General features: G+C 41.6%; 1 protein-coding gene across 1 annotated transcript in view; it reads left to right on the forward strand.

The window, feature by feature from the left end:
* The window catches only part of LOC309557619 (uncharacterized protein), a gene marked incomplete at its 3' end in the record, with an annotated part of 129,012 nt that extends 111,520 nt beyond the window's left edge, over window positions 1-17,492 (forward strand). Inside the window, exons 9-10 of the mRNA XM_082260410.1 lie at window positions 4,660-4,709; window positions 12,859-17,492. Coding sequence (XP_082116536.1) covers window positions 4,660-4,709; window positions 12,859-17,492 — 4,684 coding nt within the window. The remainder of the gene's footprint in view (window positions 1-4,659; window positions 4,710-12,858) is intronic.
* Between the last annotated feature and the right edge of the window lie 4,001 nt (window positions 17,493-21,493).

Genomic DNA, 21,493 nt, shown 5'->3' on the forward strand with positions numbered 1-21,493 from the left:
AGCTCTGTAGCATGTCCAGAACCAGAAAAAAAAAGTTTGTTTGTATTAGAATTGCAGTAGAGCAGGGATGTGGATGCGCTATTTTCACACCTGGCCGTTTTTGTTGCAGGCGTTTATTGGGCTTTTTTGTGGACGTCTTTGGAGGCAGGCATGACATCTGAACTTCTGTGTAGGGGTATATATATACACACACACACATATATGTATATAGGTGTGTATGTGTATATTTAACCACTTCAATACTGGGCACTAACCCCCTTCCTGCCCAGGCCTATTTTTAGCTTTTAGCGCTATTGCATTTCGAATAACAATTGCGCAGTCATGCAACACTGTACACAAACAAATTTTTTATCATCCCCCCCCCCCCCCCCCCCAATCAAGCTTTCTTTCGGTGGTATTTGATCACCGCTGGGGTTTTTTATTTTTTGCTAAAAAAAAAAAAATTAAACAAAAAAAAGACTTATAATTAAAAAATAAATAAATAAATAAATTTCTGTGTTTATGTTATAAAATGTTGTAAATAAGTACGTTTTCTCCTACACTGATGGACACTAATGAGGCACCACTGATGGGAACTGATGATGAGGCACTAATATGCAACACTGATGAGCGGCAATGATGGGCACTGTTAGATGACACTAATAGGCAGCACTGATAAGGAGGCACTGACAGGCATTACTAATGGGCACTGATTGGCATCTTTGATGAGCACTGTTTGGCATCCCTGGTGGTCACAAGTTGACATCCCTAGTGGCATGGGTTGGCATTCCTGGTGGGCTCTACTGTAGTTGGCATCCCTGATGGGTCTGCACTGATAATCAATTTGCTGATTATCAGCACAGACCCCCCCCCCCCCCCTGTCTCCTCCACTCTGCCAACGTAAACTGAGGAAAGCTGATAAATGGCACTTCCTGGTTACGATGTGACCAGCTTTGATTGGACACAACTGATTACATGGTATACATTATAGGCTCTTTACGGGGATCGGAGATGCGGTGTGACACACTGCACTACCGATCGCCGCTCTGCGTGCCCCCCGCAGGCGGCTTATCCTGCTTGACGTCATATGATGCCCAGTCAGGATAACTTAACCACTTTGCAGCCGTGATTCTGCTGTATGGCGGGTGGGAAGTGGTTAAAGTGGTTGTAAAGGCTCAAGGTTTTTTACCTTCATACGTTCTATGCAGCTCCGCCCCCTTATACTTACCTGAGCCTCATCTCGATCCAGCGATGTGCATGAGAGCAGCAGCTCTACTAGGTCTCTCCATTCTCATTGGCTGAGATAGCAGCAGGAGCTATTGGCTCCCACTACTATCAATCACAGCCAGTGAACCAATGAGGAGAGAGCGGGAGCAGAACCGAGCAGTGCTCCATGTGTGTATGGGTACATGGAGCAGTGGCTTGGGAGCAACAGCACACTGAGCTTCCCAGTGAATGGCTGTGAATCAGGGGAATGTTAGGACAAGTCTGATCTTTGGAGGAGAGTACAATGAGTTCCCAGCATAGCTAGAGAACTGACCAGGGTGTGCTCTCCTGCTTAGTGTGGTCAGTTTTAATAGGAAAGCAGAGGGACTGGCGGGATCAAAAGGGATTTCACATAAAGGAAGCAATACAAAGAGAACAGGAGACTTTCTCATACAAGTAAATGGTACAGCAGCCACATATCAGCCTGTTTTACAGGTTTAAATCAGTATTTTAGCTAGAAAATTACTTATACCACCAAACATTATACTTTTTTTTTTACAAAGATCCTAGGGAATAAAATGGTGGCTGTTGGAATCTTTTATGTCATTTGTGCAGCTGATTTGCAAATGCTAAAATAATACACTTAAATGAATACAAAAAACACAATATACAGTATACCCCAATTTTTAGTTAAATATAAAAGATGATGTTATGCTGAGTAAATACATACCTAACATGTCACGCTTTAAAATTGTGTGTACGCTCGTAGAATGGTGACAAACTTCTGTAGGTAAAAATCTCCATAGGCGACACTTTAAACACCTTTACAGGTTACCTGTTTATAGTTACAGAAGAGTTCTAGTGCTAGAATTATTATTGCTCTAAAGCGGAGTTCCGGCCACAAAATCGACATAGTCAATTTTGGGCCATCCGCTTGCTATAGCTCACCTGAAACAGAAATGGATAATTACGATTGTTTTTTTTTTTTTTTACTTACCTTGTAATTGCAGAAAAACACACTCACCTTCCTTCCATTTCCTCCCTCGGTGGCCGCGGCCCGCGCCGTCACGTCCGCTTTGCAATGATTCCTGGGAGCTGAACGTCATTGCACCCAGGAATCAATGCGTCTGCACCGGCCCCAACGTCAGTTCCGGTGCAGGCGCCGTCATACCTTGCTAAACAGCTTCTGGGCATGCCCAGAAGCTGTGCAGGGATGACGCTGCGGCCCCGGAAGTCACGGCGGGGCTGGCGCAGTGCATAGTGGGACCGAAGAGGATGGAAGAGGACGCAAAAGAGGATCTCGCTGGCTTCAAGCTGCCCACACCTGAGATGGCAGCGCTGGAGAAGAAATTTTAAAAGTAAGTATTTCTTCTTGCAGGTAAGTGCGAACCGGAACAGATCAGAGGCTAGCCATTGTGGAATGTACTAACCCTGACTGTCCTGGGGATATGTATGTTGAAATTTTTTTTTTCTGGCTGGAACTCCACTTTAACCACTTTAGCCCCGGAAGATTTTACCCCCTTCCTGACCACGGCCTATTTCGGCACTGCGTGACTTTAACAGACAATTGCGCGGTCGTGCGACGCTGTACCTAAGCGAATTTGACGTCCTTTTTTTCCCACAAACAGAGCTTTCTTTTGGTGGTATTTGATCACCTGTGCGATTTTTTGATCATGCGCTATAAACAAAAAAAGAGCGACAATTTTGCAAAAATAACAGTATTTTTCACATTTTTTTATATGAAATTCCCCCCCAAAAAAAAATGTAAAAATCAAAATGTTTTAACATTTTAGGCCAATTTGTTTTCTGCTACATATGTTTGGTAAAAAAAAAATCGCAAAAAGCGTATTTTGATTGGTTTGCGCAAAAGTTATTGCGTTTACTAACTAAGGGAAAGATTTTTGTCATTTTTGTTGTTTTTTTTTTTAACGAGTAATGGCGGCGATCTGCAATTTTTTTTGCGGTACTGCGACATTGCGGCGGACAGATCGGACCCTTGACTGACATTTTTGACACTTTTGGGGGTACCAGTGACATTACTACAGTAATCAGTGCTATATGTATGCACTGTTACTGTAAAAATGACACTGGCAGTGAAGGGGTTAACTTTTTTGAGAGGGAGGGGTTAAGTGTGTCCCTAGGGGCGTGTTTCTTACTGTGATTGGATGTGGCTAGAGGTGTAAGAACAGAGATCAAGGATCCTACATAGTAGAACCGTGTGATCTCCATTCTTACACAGGGGAGAATGACAGGCGGCTGTGTTTACATTAGCCGCCTGCCTTTCTTCCGGTGTAACAGACGATGGCGAGTGCCCAGTGGACATCGGGTCCGCCGGGCACACGCGCGGGGGGGTCCGTGACCGAGCGGGAGCGCTCTCTAGAGCCTCACAGGCTAGCGACGTAGATCTACGTCACTTTGCCTGTGAGGGGCTGACCGCCGCCATAAATAGTCGTGCAGCGGTCGGCAAGTGGTTAATGTTTGTGGTGATACCTCGTGGTGAGAATACAGTCTACATATGTGTGTGTGACTTACGTAATCATACGCTTCGGCGCCTGAGCATGGAGAGATGAGGGTGCTTTAATTTTTTTTTCTTTTACTTTATATTTTTACACTGTCCCTTTATTTTTTTTTTATTTTTGTCTCCTTTTACCTTTAAAAGCAAAAGATTAAAAAAAAAAATAGCTTTTTGATCTTTTGCTTTAAAAAAAAAAAAAAAAAATTGTTTACTTCCAGAATGGACAGGAAATGAAGTCATGACGTTGTTCTGGTCCTCCAAGGTCATAGAGGTGATCAAAGAGGATCTACTCTTTGATAACCTCTGGGACTAGTCGGCTGCACCATTGGATCATTTCCCGGGGGAACCGGCAGAAACGATAAGCCCGAAAAACACCAGCGAGCGCTGGGGGAGTTTGTCCACCTTTCACCACATCTGAAAGTGTTCCAGCATCTCATGAGCTACACGGAACACTTTCAAGAAAAAGTCAGCCACTGGCTGTAGAAAACAATACCGGGGTTATGGCTGATATCTTCAGCCATAATCCTAAAAACACCACTTCAAAGCCGCAACGTGTGTATATATGTATATATATATATATATGTATATAAATATTGCAGTCTTGAAGTGGTTCAATATCACTTTAGGACGTCCCTCAATCCCTCAAGCCTATAATTAAAGAGGACCAGAATAAGTGTGGTCAGCTTAAGGAAGAAGTACACTGGATTTCTGCCAGGACTAAAGGATATGTTTTCTGTATTTTCAGCATTTTTAAGTAGACAAAGCCATGGGAAGATGTGCATGCATGACAGAGATATAATGAATGTGTTTTTTTATTTTATTTTTTTTATTTGATCCTGACATGTTGTATACTGTAATGTCCTGAATTGAAGTAATCTTCATTTTAAGTCCAATAAATTACCCAATTATTACGTGATTTTGTGTTCTTGTAGTTAACTACTTTGTCCTTCTTTTTTCAGCATTTCTTCAAATGAATCTTCTGTCATTGTCCATAAATTAGGAAAAGATGGTGAGTTCCAAATAAAAAATGATAAAAATGATAAAAAAAATGATAAAAATGATAAAAAAAAAAAAAAACATGGTATAATTAATTAACCCAACTATTAAACAAGATACTCAAGTCAGAGACTATAAGAAATGAGAAAGGATGTGAAGTCATCTAAAGCTGCCTAACTATAGAAAATAAGCACAGAAATATGATAGTGATGTGCTGCATAAAGTACCAGATAGAGATGAGAACTCCCAAACAGGGGAAAAATTCTAACCTGAACAGCGAACCCCATTGAAGTTTATGAGCCAAACAGGAAAAATCAAAAGTGCCCATTATGAGGGCTTATTTGTTAGTAATTGGCCATAAAAGGGATATAGGGGTCTGGGTACTGTCCTGGGGGACATGTATTAATACAGAAATGTTTTTTTTTTTTTTAAAGTTTGTTTTTTCAGAAGCAGTGATTTTAACCACTTAAGCCCCGGAAGATTTTACCCCCTTCCTGACCAGGGTTTTTTTTTGCGATTTTTTTACTGCGTGAGTTTAATTGCGCGGTCGTGCAACGCTGTACCTAAACGAATTTGACTTCCTTTTTTTCCCACAAACAGAGCTTTCTTTTGGTGGTATTTGATCACCTGTGCAATTTTTTGATCATGCGCTATTAACTAAAAAAGAGCGTCAATTTTGCAAAAATAACAATAATTTTCACATTTTTTTATATGAAATTCCCCAAAAAAAATGTAAAAATCAAAATTTTTTAACATTTTCAGCCAATTTGTTTTATGCTATATATGTTTGGTAAAAAAATCGCAAAAAGTGTATTTTGATTGGTTTGCGCAAAAATTATCGCGTTTACTAACAAAGGAAAAGATTTTTGTCATTTTTGGTGTTTTTTTTTTTTAACGAGTAATGGCGGCGATCTGCGATTTTTTTTGCGGGACTGCGACATTGCGGCAGACAGATCGGACCCTTGACTGACATTTTTGACACTTTTGGGGTTACCAGTGACATTACTGCAGTAATCAGTGCTATACATATGCACTGTTACTGTAAAAATGACACTGGCAGGGAAGGGGTTAACTGTATTGGAGAGGGAGGAGTTAAGTGTGTCCTAGGGGCGTGTTTCTAACTGTGATTGGACATGGCTACTAGTGTAAAAACAGAGATCAAGGGTCCTACATAGTAGAACCGTCTGATCTTCATTTTTACACAGGGGAAAATGACAGGCGGCTTGTTTACATTAGCCGCCTGCCTTTCTCCCTTTCCGGCGAACGATCGCGAATGACCGGCGGACCCGACTTGTTAGTGAACGAGCCGGGGCCGCTATTGGCTCACAAGCCAGTGACAGGCTAGTGACGTACCGGTACGTCACTTTGCCTGGCCAGGGCTGACCGGACCGCCGGCAGTATATGTACTTGCGGCGGTCGGCAAGTGGTTAAAGATGCCAGAAGTGACCATGAAAAAAAAAAAATCCTTTAAATATAATGACTATGGGGTCCCCTTAGTCTGCCTGTAAAGTGGCACATCTGTACCATGTATAGAACCTGCTGCAGAGAAAACTACATTTATAAAGAAAAAAACATGTCAAATCACATCTAAAATGACTCGCGATTGCAATTGCCAACACCCGGCTGTTAAACAATAAAGAAAAAAGGGCAATAAAAATGGCGTGCCCCCCCCCCCCCAATCTCCATAGCAGACCATTATCTGGACATGCAGCCTGGCAAGTCAGGAAAGGGGGGGGAGCGAGCACCCCACAACCATACCAAGCCACATGCACTCAACATGAGAGGGGTGCTATGGGACAGGGGGGGCTCTGCCCCCCCCCCCCACTCTAAAGTACCTTGTCCCCATGTTGATGGGGACAAGGGTCTCTTCCCAAAAACCCTGGGCTGTGGTTGTTGGGTTCTGCGAACAGGGGCTTATCGGAATCTGCCAGTGAGGTTCCTGGGATCAATGGTTCAAGAGAACTCAGTGGGAAGAAGTGAAGAGTTTGTTGTGAAAGGCCTTGGCTTAGTTTAACTACTGAGCTCCAAACTTTAAGAGTTGCTTTAATAGTTTCCAGGAATTCTGGTGGGAGAGTTTGTTGGAACCAGGTAGCCCCTAATAGAAGTTTCAGGTCTGATTTAGCAGCAGCAGACTCGATTTGAGTCCACGGTATTCCTAGAGTAGGGGTCCACCATGGCCTTGATTGGGAGAGAATGGTAGTATAATACTATAGTAGGCAGTAACATTGGGTGCCCCCTTGCCTGCTAATTTAGGTGATGTGCAGAGAGCCTCTTTTCTGAGGCTTAGTTTTTTAGAATCCCAGATGAAGTTCTGTAGAATGGTTTGGATCCATCTGAACTGTTCTTGCGAATATGGGAAAGGAAGCGTGCAAAATAGATACAGAACATGTGGTAATAAAAACATTTTTTTTTTCGATAGGAATATACGACCTGCCGATAATGTAACTCCAGATTTAGGGTAGAGCATTGTTTTAATAAGGTATCGGTTAGATTAGTAAGGTTGAGAGCTTGTATCTTAGAGGCTAGAGAAGTAAGTTGAACCCCTAAGTAGGAAAACTTATCTTGAGGAGCCCACGAGAAGGAAGTGATGCTAGCTATCTTGGTTTTTGTTTGTGGTGGGAGCTCACTGGCTAGCATATGGGATTTGGATTGGTTGAGCTTGTATAAAGAAATTAAACCTAAGGGCACAAAGGGGTGGAAGGGACTTTTCTGGGTTTGTTAGGAGAATAAGGATATCGTCTGCATATAAGTTGATTTTGTGTTGCGTTGCTATAGTTAAACTTTAAATTGAGGGATTGGATATAATATGTTCAGCAAGGGGTTCCATGACTAAGGAAAAAAGTATCGGAGAGAGTGCCGTGTTCCATTCATAATAGGGAGGAAAGATGAAATAAATGCTGAGGTACAGACTTTGGCAGTCTGCAGTGAGTACAGTGTGGTAGTAGCTGAGAGTATACAGCCTGAGAATCCAAATTTAGAGAGTACTGTTTGCATGTATGACCCTGTCAAAGGCTTTCTCGGCATTGAGGGAGATAAGTATGGAGAGTTTTATGATGTTAAGCCCACTGTATTAAATGCATAAAACGCCTAGTGCCACCCGACGTTTGACGCCCGTATATGTACCCGACTTGATCTGGATGAATTAGGTTAGGAGTAATACCAGCAAGCTGAAGTGGTATAAGTTTGGCATATATTTTGGTGTCCGTGTTCAGCAGAGAAATGGGGTGGAAATTGCCTGGATCTTCCATGGGTTTCCCAGGTTTAGGAATGGTAACAATGATGGATTCAAGAAACTCAGGAGGGCATACTCCCTTGTTAGCAATGCTGTTTAGGGCGTTGGTAAGGTGAGGGAGTAAATGCACGAAAACACTTTCGTCTTTAGAAAACCCGCCTGGACCTAGGGATTTATGAAAAGGGAGTGATTTTACAACTTTGGTGAGTTCCTCAACAGTAAATGGGGCAGAGAGAGTGCCCAGTTGGTCTTCATTAAGTGAAGGGAGGATAATTGAATCCAGAAATTGTTGAATATCTGGAAGTTGGGGAGAGGGGGTAGAGGGGGAGTCTTTTGGGTTGTATAGAGAATGGTAATACTTTCAGAACTGTACTGCTATGTCAACTGGGTTAGTGATCTTAGTGCCTGGGTGGTCCTTTAGGAATGGAATTTTGGATGCCGCAGCTTGCCTTTTAAATTGTTTAGCCAAGAACGCACCTGGCTTATTGCCAGAGGAGCACAAGGTTATTTGAGCCATTTAATATAGAAATCATAGCTCTTTCGCAAAAAAAGAGCTAAGCTGGTTACGGTGAGCTGAGATTTCTTCAGAGATAAGTGGGTCATGGTGACATTTATTACGAGATTCTTAATTTGATCAACCAGAGAGGTTATCTGTTGTATGCGATGCTTCTTCTCGTGGGCAGAGAGTTTGATAAGAATACCTCTTAGATAAACTTTATGTGTAATCCATAGGAGTCAGGTCTATGTCAGGATTGGCATTGGTGTGAAAAAAGAAATCAAGATCCTTTTCAAGTTGTTGCTTACATGTTTGGTTGGCAAGGAGGAAGGAATTGATTCTCCAGGGTGAAGGAGAGCTAGGCGCATTGGACATGGGCAGTTCAGTTGAGACGGGTGCATGACCTGACCAATGTGAGTACGCCAATAGAGGATGCCAAAACCTTTTGTAATATATATTTATCTGAGAGGAAAAGGTTGATTCTGGAGTATACCCCATGGGCCGGAGAGTAGAAGGTGTAACCTAATTTGTTGCCATGTGCACAGCACCAGATATTGTATAGGTCCTCCGAGGTTGGTAGGAATTTAGTTTAAGTGATTTCTTACGAGAGGGGTTAGTTAAGTCAAGTTAGTCATTTGATGAGTCAGGAACCTCGCTGAAGTATCCACAGAAAATTAATGGGTGAGACTTGTACAATTGGAGTTTTCGTGCAAGAGGTGAAGACTTTTGGAGTGGGGGTGTTCGGGGCATTTATCTTGAATATAGTGAGTGGTGAGTTGTTGTAGGAGGCAGGTAATATCAGAAAGCGGCCGTTAGGATCGACATCCACAGAGTGGAGCTGAAAGGCCACATAGCTTTTTACTGCAATCATGACGCCTCTCTTTTTGGAGTCTGTGCTAGCTAGAAATACTGTATGTGGGGAAATTTGGTACATCTCGGAGATCTAGAAATATCAAAGTTGGTTTCTTGGACACAAATAAAATTGCATTTAGAGGCGAGAGCATTTATAGGGGCTATTGAGCCATTTAGCATTTAGAGATACAATTCTAAGTGACATGTGGTAAGAAGAGTGGATCAAGATAAATGTGATCTTGGGTGCAGGCAACGAAAGAGACCACAGCCGCCTGAAGCATGTAGCATTATTGTTTGCACAGGTATAAATTAATGTTTCATATATCACAAAGTAGGTAGGTATCTGGGTGTCATCCCCGCAGGGGAAGTAAGGAAAGAGGCAGAAAGAGGGAAAAACAAAATAACCTTCTTACATAGTATGTCTCCAACTGGGAGGAGAATAACACAGGCTCTGCAAGTAGCAGGGCAGCAAAACAGGTAACAACAGTAAATCCAGTGAATAAACATAGGGGAAGAGTAATCATAAAAAGAATACAATTATATAGATTGCGCCTGAGTAATAGGTCTCAGGTAGTCATTTATTGGTGATAGCACTCCTGTCTCCTTGCGGATGATTAGGTGTGCTGTGGTTTTGGGTCTCCTTCATCAGGTGGGGGTGCTAGGCCCCAATTGCGGAGTCGTTTTAGGCCCTGTTTAGGTGGAGGATGGCTGTAGCTTTGCCCTGGTGGGTGATGGAGAGCTTGGTTAGGAAACTACATTTATATGGGATCTTGTGCTTCTGAAGAATTTTTGGTGATTGGGGCAAGCTCCTTTCATTTCTGCTGAGTGGCTGCACAGATGTCTTAGAAGATGGCAAGGTGGGCGTAGGGGTCCGGAAAAGGGGATATATTTCTAGCGGCCCTCAGTATTTTCTCTTTGGAGTTGAAAAATTTATGCAGGTAAGGACATCTTTTGGCTCGTCTGCTTGTGGAGGCTTAAAGATCCTCTGGGCCCTATTGAAAAGTAGGTCTTGTTCAGACAGGGAGGGTACCAGAATCTTGAAGAGGCTCTGCGGAAATTGTGTCAGCTCCTAAAGGGGGAGAGTGATTCAGGCACACTACGGATTTTTAGGTTGTTTCTGCGAGAGCGATCCACAAGATCTACCAGCTTAGATTGAATGCGTTGGAGCTCAGTTCCCTGTTCATGATGGGCATCAACCAATTCATTATAAGTATCAGTGAAATCTGTGAGTTGTACCTCCACTTTGGCAGTGGGTTCTTCTAAAGCATCTATTTGTAGTTGGATGCAGGATATTGATTTGGAAAGGTCTTTCTGATTGCCTTTCGGCAGGGTCATGAGCATCTGCTTCAAGGTGTGCTCAGAAAATGCATAATCAGATGTAGGAAGATCAGCCAGAGAGTCAGCAATCTCCTCCTCCTTGTCATCATCATCATCCACCTCCCGCTATCATTGTGAAATGTCCAAATTGGGCCCAATTAGCCATTTTCCCTCCCCGGTGTCATGTGACTCGTTAGTGTTACAAGGTCTCAGGTGTGAATGGGGAGCAGGTGTGTTAAATCTGGTGTTATCCCTCTCACTCTCTCATACTGGTCACTGGAAGTTCAACATGGCACCTCATGGCAAAGAACTCTCTGAGGATCTGAAAAAAAGCATTCTTGCTCTACATAAAGATGGCCTAGGCTATAAAAGATTGCCTCCCCCATGTGAATAGGTATGACACAGACACAGTTTTTGACATATTCTTTATTTAAAAAAAAAAAAAGTGTCCCCCAAAGCTTTGCCCAGTCAGGGAGCAGAATACACTGTGCAGTGCGCAGTGCATTGAAGGGTGTTTGGTGGGGGGCGAACACTCGGCGAACACCCTGCAAATTCAGGTGTTCGGCGATTGGCGAACTGGCAAATATTCGGCCCCAACTCTTGCTCAGGCCGAACCATTCTCCCATCCCTGGCGACAGACCTGGCAACAGACATCAGAAGGCTAATTTTCAGGACCTCACATGATCCCTTTTTTAAGACTGAATGATTATGGCCTGTGATGCCTATTACTTTATGTGAATAAAGTTCAAGACAAGATTACCACTATACCAAGATTTGCTGGTGAATTTTTGTATTTCACAAAGTATTAAAAGTCCAACAAGAATGTATTAATTAGAGGCGCTATCCAACGTGTTTCAGGGGTACAGAATTGTATATTTTGGGCACTTAGCATGGTTAAAGTGATCAAGTTATTAAGGCCCCTTTGATGATTTAGGCTAAGGATAATATGGTAGAGAATAGACCCTTCTATATAAAAAGTCAATTGATGCTCCTGCACCAGTTTTTTGAGGCTCTAAAGAATGCCCTAATGGTAATAGCTAGTAGACTGAAGAATGCCCCTGCTCTGATGTTTGAGGGAGAAGGAATGTCCTGGAGTCAGTGTCTATGGAGTCAGTGAATCTGGAAAGACTGCTCCATTTTCAGTGTTTATAGTGTGAAGAATGTCAAGATGTTGTGTTAGTGGAAGGAAAAATGCTCCAGCATCAGTGTCCATAGAAGATATAATGCAGTATTGTGGTCAGTGGGATGAACAATGGCCCTGCATTAGTATGTATGGGAAAAAAATAATGTCCCATTGTTGGTGGTCATTGAGATGAAGAATGCCTAGTGAGGACCCCACCTAGAATTGGTATCATTGGGAAACCTATCCTCAACAAAAGCTACTTGATTGTAAGCCTCATGTATGCATTGTTGCAGCTCCTGTTAAAAGAGAATTATGGCTTAAAAAAAAAGAAAAAAAACAAAAAAAACAGTCATACTCGCCTAGATGGCTGCAGAACCAATTCCAGCTGCATCTGTCCCCACCACCTCTAAGACTGAGAAAAGAGCCATCAAAGACCATTGATTGCTCGGTTCTTAGTCTGCACCCAGCAGAGAGCTGGTGACTGTCAGTCAATGGCTCTCTGCTCTGCCCCTCTAGCACTCACTGGAGCACTAGGCTGTAGAGGGGACGAGGGCAGCTGGCTCAGGCTCTCAGTGGATCACTGAGAGGCTGAGTCAGCTGCCGGTCCAGGTATCTGAGTGGATCCCAACCATATAGTTGGGATCTTTTCATTGTTTGGACCGGCTTTGTGACGTCAACCAACTATAGCCTGCTGTCGGCTGTAAAATGGGTCACAGGAGTGCAGAACCAAATGCATTCCTGTGATCCATATATAGCCATAAATAGTTTTGGCTGTACTTCCCCTTTAATTGATAATGTCAGTGTCAGAAATATGTAGACACTATGGGGCAGGAAATAACTCGACATGACAGTGCTAAAACAGATAATCTCATTCAACAACCCCCTATTGGAAAACAGCCCAGGTATGTTAGTCCCAGGATTTTAATCAAATCCTGGGACATTCCGATGAGATATAGGAAGGTTGGGGGTCTGTATAATACTATGTTGAAAATAAGGTTTAGGATTTGCATTTCAATTAGCAATTTGTTTATTTTGTATTGATTACATTTAATAAATACCAGCCTAAAACACATATTAATATGTACAAATTTGCTTCCAATTTTATTAATAAAGATACTTATTCAATCTGTAACTATTTTCAGAGAAAGAAATCCTGTTGAAGGAGCTGCTGGAGAAGATGAAAATTGACACTAAACAAACCTCAAAACTGACTCTACAGAAAGTTCTTGAAATTGGTCCAGAAATTGTAATGACAGAGCAGCCTTCTGATGAAAACGCATTATCGTATTTTGTAAGAAGACTGATGTCACTAAATGGGGAAGCCAGAAATTTAAATAATTTTTTTATGAAGTCAGGGGAGAGTGAGAGTAATAAGGATGACGAATTTATGTTCCTTGTTGCAAGCGACTCACAAAATTATATCCACCCTCTTGATGTGGTTTCTGTTGCTTTTCATTGCTCAGACCATTTCCTGCAGCAAGAAATGATGTCAAAAATGTCAATGTGTCAGTTTGCCGTCCCTCTGCTGTTGCCTGATGCTGATGGCCCAGAATGCACCTTCATGCTGTGGGCAATGAGGGGCATAGTAAAGAAATGGAGACCTCAGTCATTAGCAGACAGCAAAGGATTTATAGAGGATAACTTGGTTAATGTTTCCATGCCAACTATCTCATTTGTAAGATTAGGGAATTGCAGACTATCAAAGTCTAAAATTTTAAATCAGGTTCTGGGCACATCACAACACCAACATGAACATTTTATCCACTGGGACATGGAAGGGGAAAATGCCACAAGGAAAATATCAGATGGGTTGGTGGAAATTTCTTGGTATTTCCCTGGAGGTAAAGGTAAATTCCAAGAGCCCGTGGGTTTTACAAATCTTCGAGGAAAACTTGAGTCTAACGTGAAGCAGTTTAACTTTCTGACAGAAATCTCATCAGTCATTGTGATTCTTACAGAAGGTATCAGTAAAGACCAGTATGAGCTGTTAATGAAGTATAACAGCCACGATACAAAATATCTCTTTATAATTAACCCTGAGGACACCGAAATGATACAGGGCACACAAGAAAGACTAAAACTCTTAGCACCTGTGCTAAAGTTAACCCAAGACAATGTTTTACTGATTCCAAGAAGTGCAAATGAGACATCAGCTGGTTTGAAGCTGTATTCATCACTTCTGTCATTAGTTCAAAATAATATCAAAACTCTTAGTCTGGAAACAATGGCCAATAAAGCCTCCAGACATGGGATCCGAATAGATGAGGACATTGAGGAATGCCAGAAAGCTAAATTGACAGTAAAAGAAATAATGGATGAAATAGAAGATGTTGAGAAGTACAAGAAAGAAACCATGAAACTACAAGCAGAGCCACTTAAAGAAATGGCCAAATTAGAAAAGGAGATGTGCCAAATGAAAGGACAAGGGAATAATAATGGGGAGAAATACAAAGCTAACCTCCAAAAAAAATTTAACTCAGCAAGACAAAAGCAATGGGAATGTGACATTCCAAGTGGAATATCCAAATTTGTCAATGCAATCAGATCAACAAATCGATCTGAAAAGTTCTATTTTTTACAGTGGTTAAAATTTTATCTTGATGTTGAGGCAAGAAAATGCCTTTACCGTTTACAAGCTCAGTATAAAGAAACATGTAATGTACCTGGCAAGCAGAAAGAGCTTGCCAAATTGGATCAGAGGATATCTGACAGTTCTTTGGGTATTGAGCACTTTTTAAGAGAAGTGGGTCAGTTCTATGAAGCCTGGCATTGCATGGGAAGAAGGGGAAAATCGACAGACATAAACTTTGAATATCTTCCTAAAACAGTCGCAGATCTCCTTTTGAATGGGTTTCCCCTGGAGATTATAGATGGCGATGCCTCCAGAATTCCTTTACAGTGGATAAAAGATGTACTGAGCGAGTTGGACAAAAAAGTTAAAGGAAAAAACAGACTGAGAGTAATAACAGTTCTTGGGGTGCAGAGCACAGGGAAGTCCACCCTTCTGAACACCATGTTTGGGTTGCAGTTCCCGGTGGCCAGCGGACGATGTACACGAGGAGCCTTCATGACTCTTCTGAAAGTGAAGGAAAATTTCCAGGATGATTTGAGCTGTGAGTTTATTTTGGTGATTGACACTGAAGGATTGAAAGCTCCAGAATTGGATTCTCTTGATGGGAGCTATGAACATGATAATGAATTGGCGACACTAGTGATTGGATTGAGTGACATCACCTTAATTAACATGGCGATGGAAAATACAATAGAAATGAAAGATATTTTACAAATCGTCATCCATGCTTTTCTTAGAATGAAAGAAATTGGGAAAAAACCCAACTGCCAATTTGTACACCAGAATGTGAGTGACGTATCGGCTCCTTCTATGAACATGAGGGGTAGGAAGAAGCTAATGGACCAGTTAGATGAAATTACAAGAACTGTGGCAACTATGGAGAACAAGACTCAGTTTAAATATTTTTCTGATATTATGGAGTATGACTTAGAACACAACAATTGTTACATTGCTGATCTATGGCATGGAGTCCCACCAATGGCTTCAGTCAACAGTGCGTACAGTGAGAATGTCAAAGAACTAAAACAAAAACTACTAAAGTTCATAAGAGATAGAAATAATAGGACACAAAACATTAATGAATTCATTTCATTGGTATCTGACTTATGGAATGCAGTAAAACATGAAAACTTCATATTTAGTTTCAAAAACAGCTTGATTACGAAAGCATACAACCAGTTATCTATAAAATATTCTGAACGTGAGTGGAAATTCAATAGACTGATGCATGAATGGTTCACCAAATCTGAGACACTGATCAAGAATCAGTCTGCCGAAACACTGGAGGCCAAAGCCAACGAGTGCCAAAAAGAAGCAGAAATTATTATCACAAGAGAGGAAAAGAAGATCTTAGCTTGGCTGGAAGAGTATTTTAGTAATGAGACAGATTGTGCCCAACTAATAAAATACAAGACAGACTTTGAGATCAGTACTCAAAACTTGAGAAAAAATCTTGAAACATCTTCAATCAACAAACTTAACAAAGTTATTCAGGTCCAAAAAGAACAAACCGGGACACAACAATTATACAGTCAGCATGTTGAAATAATTGAAAAAAAGGTCTCCGACTTTATGGGAAAGTGTAGAAATAAAAAACACGAGCCAAGTGATGCTGAATTGGAGGAGGAATTTGAAAATATCTGGAAAGATGTAGTCAGTCATCTAGAGGTAACTCATCTGCCAGAGCGTGACATTGAGGGAGAGATGTTACTAGTGCTCACCAATGACATGAAAGAGAAAGGTTCTGCTGTTAATGAAAAATTACAGCAGATAAAACATTTTCCAAAACCCAAGGAACAGCAGAATAAATTACATACTTTTTTTACTCAAGCTGTCTCATGTATGCAAAAAAATAAGGTTCAATATAAAAAAAAATTTCAGAGCGTGTTGTGTAAATGCATTAAGTATTCTGAAGAACTAAGAGAAAAGGATGTTGACTATGATGACACATACTGCAGAGAAATATTGAAGATAATTGATGAAAACTGTAAACAATATGATGAAAATAATTATTTTTCAGTTGAATTAGACTTGAAGTTAGACATTTTGTGGCACGTTTTTAATGATTTTAAGACGATGCATTCCAATTTCTTACAAAAGAACGACCCCTATGCTAGGCTCAATTCTCTGAAGCCACTATACTTTGATACATTCAAAAATGTTTTTAAGAAGAAAAATGAGAGCAAGAGTCTCGCTGAACGAGTCTGTAAAAACTTTTTTAAACCATCGCTAACTGATTATATTTACAGAAAACTTGGAATTGAAATAGTAGATGAGGTCACAAATAGCAAAGCTTCTGAAAAATACACCACTCAAAGGTTTTTCCAGTTCACTGTTCTAGAGAACCTCCTGGAGGTAAGCAATTTCAGAAATTATGTGGAATACTCAAATGACTATAAAAGTTTTGCAAAATCCTGTATAACTAACTATATTGTAGAGGAATATAAAAATATCAGTACTTTACAAGACAGAATTCTGTCTGATATCATGGAACGGGTCAGATCTAGTCTTGAAAATCTCCCAACTTTAAGCCTGCAAAGTGTTTCAGATTTTTTGTCCTATCTTTTTGAGCAATTGAAGAGTGATCTGGTATTCCCACAGCAGAAAATTAAAGCAATCATTTTTGAAAATTCAGCAACTATTGAGGATTTTACTGAATATATGAAGATCAGTCTGTCTGATACAGAAGAAGAGATGCAAGCAGAATTGAAATCTTTGAGTATAAAAGATATTTTTCCCAGACTTAAAGTGAAGCCTCAGGATGAACTGTTTAAGATGGTGTTTGGATGTGGGAAGCAATGTCCTTTCTGCAAAGTCCCCTGTGAGGCTGGAGGGGCGGACCATAAAGAGCACTTTGCATCCTTGCATCGCCCTGAAGGACTAGCGCCTTACAGATGGGCAACAACAGAAGTTCTTAGTCATGATATTTGTACTACCTCTGTACTTGGTAATGCTTATTTTTGCAATGAGCTCACAGAATGGAAACCTCATCCCTACAAGGATTATAGAAAATTTTACCAAGACTGGAAAATTCAACCTGATGAGAGTACTGAAGCTTCTGACTATTGGAAATTTGTTCTCAAAGAGTACAATGAGAAGTTTGCAGCAGAGTTTAATGCTAAACCAGCCAAGTATCCTAAAGAATGGAACAGTCTAACCAAGGAGATGGCAAAGAAAAGTCTCCAGAAAGCCTTCAATATGTGACAAGACACAATTTACTGTATGTCTATTATCTAATGTTTGTATGCTGTCCCTGCTTATAAAGAAAAGCCTAAATAACTTTAATTGGATTATTCACATGATTGCAAATCTACTTCAGGATCATAAGACTTCTGATTTCTTCACACGTGTTTGAGCTTGAGAAACCTTTTGAGTATTGGAAAGAAGGGAGTGCCACAATGGTTTGATAGTTTTGTACTATTCTGTTTCTCAACCCTAATGGACAGGGAGTTGTGAGCCTCTGAAACACTTTGAATGTTTGCTTTATGTTAAATAAAAAAAAATAAAAATAAAAACATACTAGACTAAACAAACTGTTGTGAGTTTCTCGTTTTTCTAAGAGTCGGTTCACACTAAGGCGACGCGACTCTGCACGACTTCGGGAGCAACTTGTGCATTACCATGCACCACGAATTCGGAGCGACTTGCATGGACTTCACATAATGGAAGTCTATGCAAGTCGCTCCGAGGTCGCCCGAAGCAGTACAGGACCCTTTTTCTAAGTTGGAGCGACTTGTGTCGCTCCTATTAGAACCGGTCCTGTAGAGGTCAATAGACCGCGAGGGAGCCCGACTTGTCAAGCTGACAAGTCGCCTGACAAGTCGCGGCAGTGTGGACCGGCTCTAATACTCTACAAAATTGGGAGTTCAGGTATTGGTGGATTACCAGAACTTTCAATCAGTGACCCAGTTGTGGGGAGGTGCAGTGTGGTGCAGCATGTATTAATGTAAAATCCAATAGTTCACTACAAACCCAGTGTGAAAGTATCAAGCTGGGAACACTCACAGAATATAACAGCAGTGTGTAGCAGATCAGGTTTCAGATTCGTTGACAGCGTCTTTCTTGAGGTGTAAAATGCGGCCTGGCCTGTCTGTACCCAAATAGAAAGGTTTCCATGATGAATGGTGTGTCCCTATCCTTTCCCTACTCATCTGAAATGTCTCCCTGCCATCAATCACTGTCCCTATTAAATGGGTTTCTACAATACTCAAACACAAAATGCGTGCCAAGCCTGGGATCCAGGGTCTTAACCACTTGCCGACTGCCGCCCGACAATATATGGCGGCAGTCAGCCCCTCACAGGCAAAGTGACATAGGGGTACGTCACTAGCCTGTGAGGCTCTGGGGAGCGAGCACGCGCCGCCGGATGCGCGCTTCCGCTCCCGCTCGGTCACGGAACCCCACGCGCATGTGCCTGGCAGACCCGATGTCCGCCGGGCACTCGTAATCATCCGTTATGTAAACAAGCCGCCTGTCTTTCTCCCCTGTGTAAGAATGGAGATCATACGGTTCTGCTATGTAGGACCGTTGATCACTGTTCTTACACCTCAAGCCACAGCCAATCACAGTTAGAAGCAAGCCCCTAGGGACACACTTAACCCCTCCCTCTCAAAAAAAGTTAACCCCTTCACTGCCAGTGTCATTTTTACAGTAACAGTGCATATGTATAGCACTGATTACTGTAGTAATGTCACTGGTAACCCCAAAAGTGTCAAAAATGTCAGTCAAGGGTCCGATCTGTCCGCCGCAATGTCACAGTCCCGCAAAAAAAAAATGCAGATCGCCGCCATTACGCGTTAAAAAAAAAAACACACAAAAATGACAAAAATCTTTTCCTTAGTTAGTAAACGCAATAACTTTTGCGCAAACCAATCAAAATACGCTTTTTGCGATTTTTTTTTTTTTTACCAAAAATATGTAGCATAAAACAAATTGGCCTAAAATGTTAAAAAATGTTGATTTTTACATTTTTTTGGGTGGGAATTTCATATGAAAAATATTGTTGTTTTGTTTGTTTGGCTCCAATAATAATGGATGAAAAAAATTGTACTTTTATAGATTTATAGTTTCTAACAAATGTAAAGAATCTTTGTATTTTCTTTATTGTCTAGTTTTTTTGCGTTAATAAAAGGGAAGTGCTGAGCACCCAAAATGCGTTGACAGTTAAAAAATAAAAATATTTGAAAAAGTCTTACAAGCTGGTGTGGCGCTCCCATCCTTTCAAAACTTTAACACAATAACCATGCACTGAATCAGATTTGAGTGTCTTTTTAATGCTTATCAAACTTGGTTGGGCTGCGGAGTAAGCCTTGGGATATTCCAATTTTAGTGCAATCTGTAACAAAGGACACTCACTTGTAATAGCTAAACTTTTCAGATTGAATCTCTTGTGATAAGAGGTGGTGGACATACAGCTCAGGGGAGCTCCACTATGCCAGCTCTGGAACACCTTTTTCCAGTGTTAAGTAACAACAGTCACCAGGATTTCTTGTTTTCTCAGGCCTCTACTCACTGTGACCCTGTCTACATGGATGCCTCTTTCCAGTACTAGCCAGACCCCATGCCGTGAACCTCCAGGCCAGATCCTCAGTAGATTTTCTCCAAACTGTTCTCCACAGCTTTAGAGACAGGACCCCAGCACTCCCTGAGCAGGGACCTTGATAAAACTCTTGCAGTTTTCAGCTAATCTTCCCAGAAGGGCAACAGTCCTTCAGGCTGGGTCTCCTCCTCCTGGACAAGAGCCCTGATGTTACAAGCCCTAGACTATTTAAATACACCTATACCCCCTGCTGGTCATCCCCTTGACCAAGCATTGGCTAAGGCTGTTTGAATATTCAGACCAAGGTGTGCCTCTTCCTACCCACTATATTCTTGAATCTATTACAAACAGCGGGAAGTAGTTGAACCTGCAACCAGCAAGATCCAGCAATCAAATTCTGCTCCACTTGTGGGCTGGGCCAACTTGCCCTGCATGTGGGGGTACCTTTCACATGGAGCACACTCATCAATGTCCGGGACCAAGTGGGGACCGTGTTCATGTGAAAGTCAAAATTTTGGCGGTTCCCGGCCTTACAGATGAGCTTTATATTGTGTGCAGTGAACAGGCAGAGATCCTCCATGAAACATGCTGTCCCATGCCACTACACACTGTAGCTTGGTAGACATTACATTTTGGGGAAACACAGTTGAGCCTGTGCCCTCTCCAATCCAGTGTATCTCCATCACCATACTCCCATTGACAGCATAGGGTCCCGTTGTGCACTTAGCATAGACCTCATGTGGTCACTTGTTAACTCTTTTCTCCCCTGTACCATGTGGCCAGACTACAGGTCTCCATAAAGTGAGTTGAGTCCTGATTGCTTTGGGAAATCGACCACTGGGGAGAAAGCCAAATCACTGACCCTCTCACTACCAGAGGACCCGTTACCTACACCGAGTACCATGCTTCAGGACCTTGCAATAGTTGTTAGTAGCAACTGCATTAATGTTTCTGCTTGCTGAGTAGACCTTTCATAGTGGCTTTGTTTCATACTCCACATGTGCTTTACTGGCCTTAGCTCTTTCATACACCAGGAACCATCATGCACCCATTTGAATAACATCAGACCATGCTCAAGGCAGTTGATGAAACTTTACTCAAACATTTTGGTGAAACAGTTCAACGTGGACATTTGCAGTAGAACATTCCTAACTATCTCTATTAGGCTACCCAGGCATACCTCCACAAGATAGGTGCTCACCAGGGGCTGGTGAATCTGCAAACTCCCAATGCCTTCTGACGGACTGCAAGCCACAGCAGCCCTCCTCCGGTCTCTGCAGCAATCATGGCATTTCTCCTTCAGTGGGACACACAGTGGCCTTTGGAACCTGTCCTTTCCCCTCTTTATATTACAGGGTGGATAGGCTGGGTCCAAGAAGTGCAGGAACAGTAATGTACAACATTAGAAGTACATGTGGTTTGTCTCCTCTTGTTCGGGATTTTTAAGACAATCGAAAAAAAAAACGGAAAAAATCAAAAAATATGATAAAATAAAAATATTTATTGAAAATTGATTAAAACATCAGTGCATAAATCCTACAACCTCATCAACCACATAGATAGTGCTTGGCAAAGCAGTGGTTGAAGTACTGGATTACTTGTGTGAACACATTGATTACATCACCATATAATCACATTAATGAATCATAATAATAACATTGGTTCA

The sequence above is a fragment of the Pelophylax lessonae genome (assembly GCF_965119305.1).
Source record: "Pelophylax lessonae genome assembly, chromosome: 6".
Taxonomy (NCBI): Eukaryota; Metazoa; Chordata; class Amphibia; order Anura; family Ranidae; genus Pelophylax; species Pelophylax lessonae.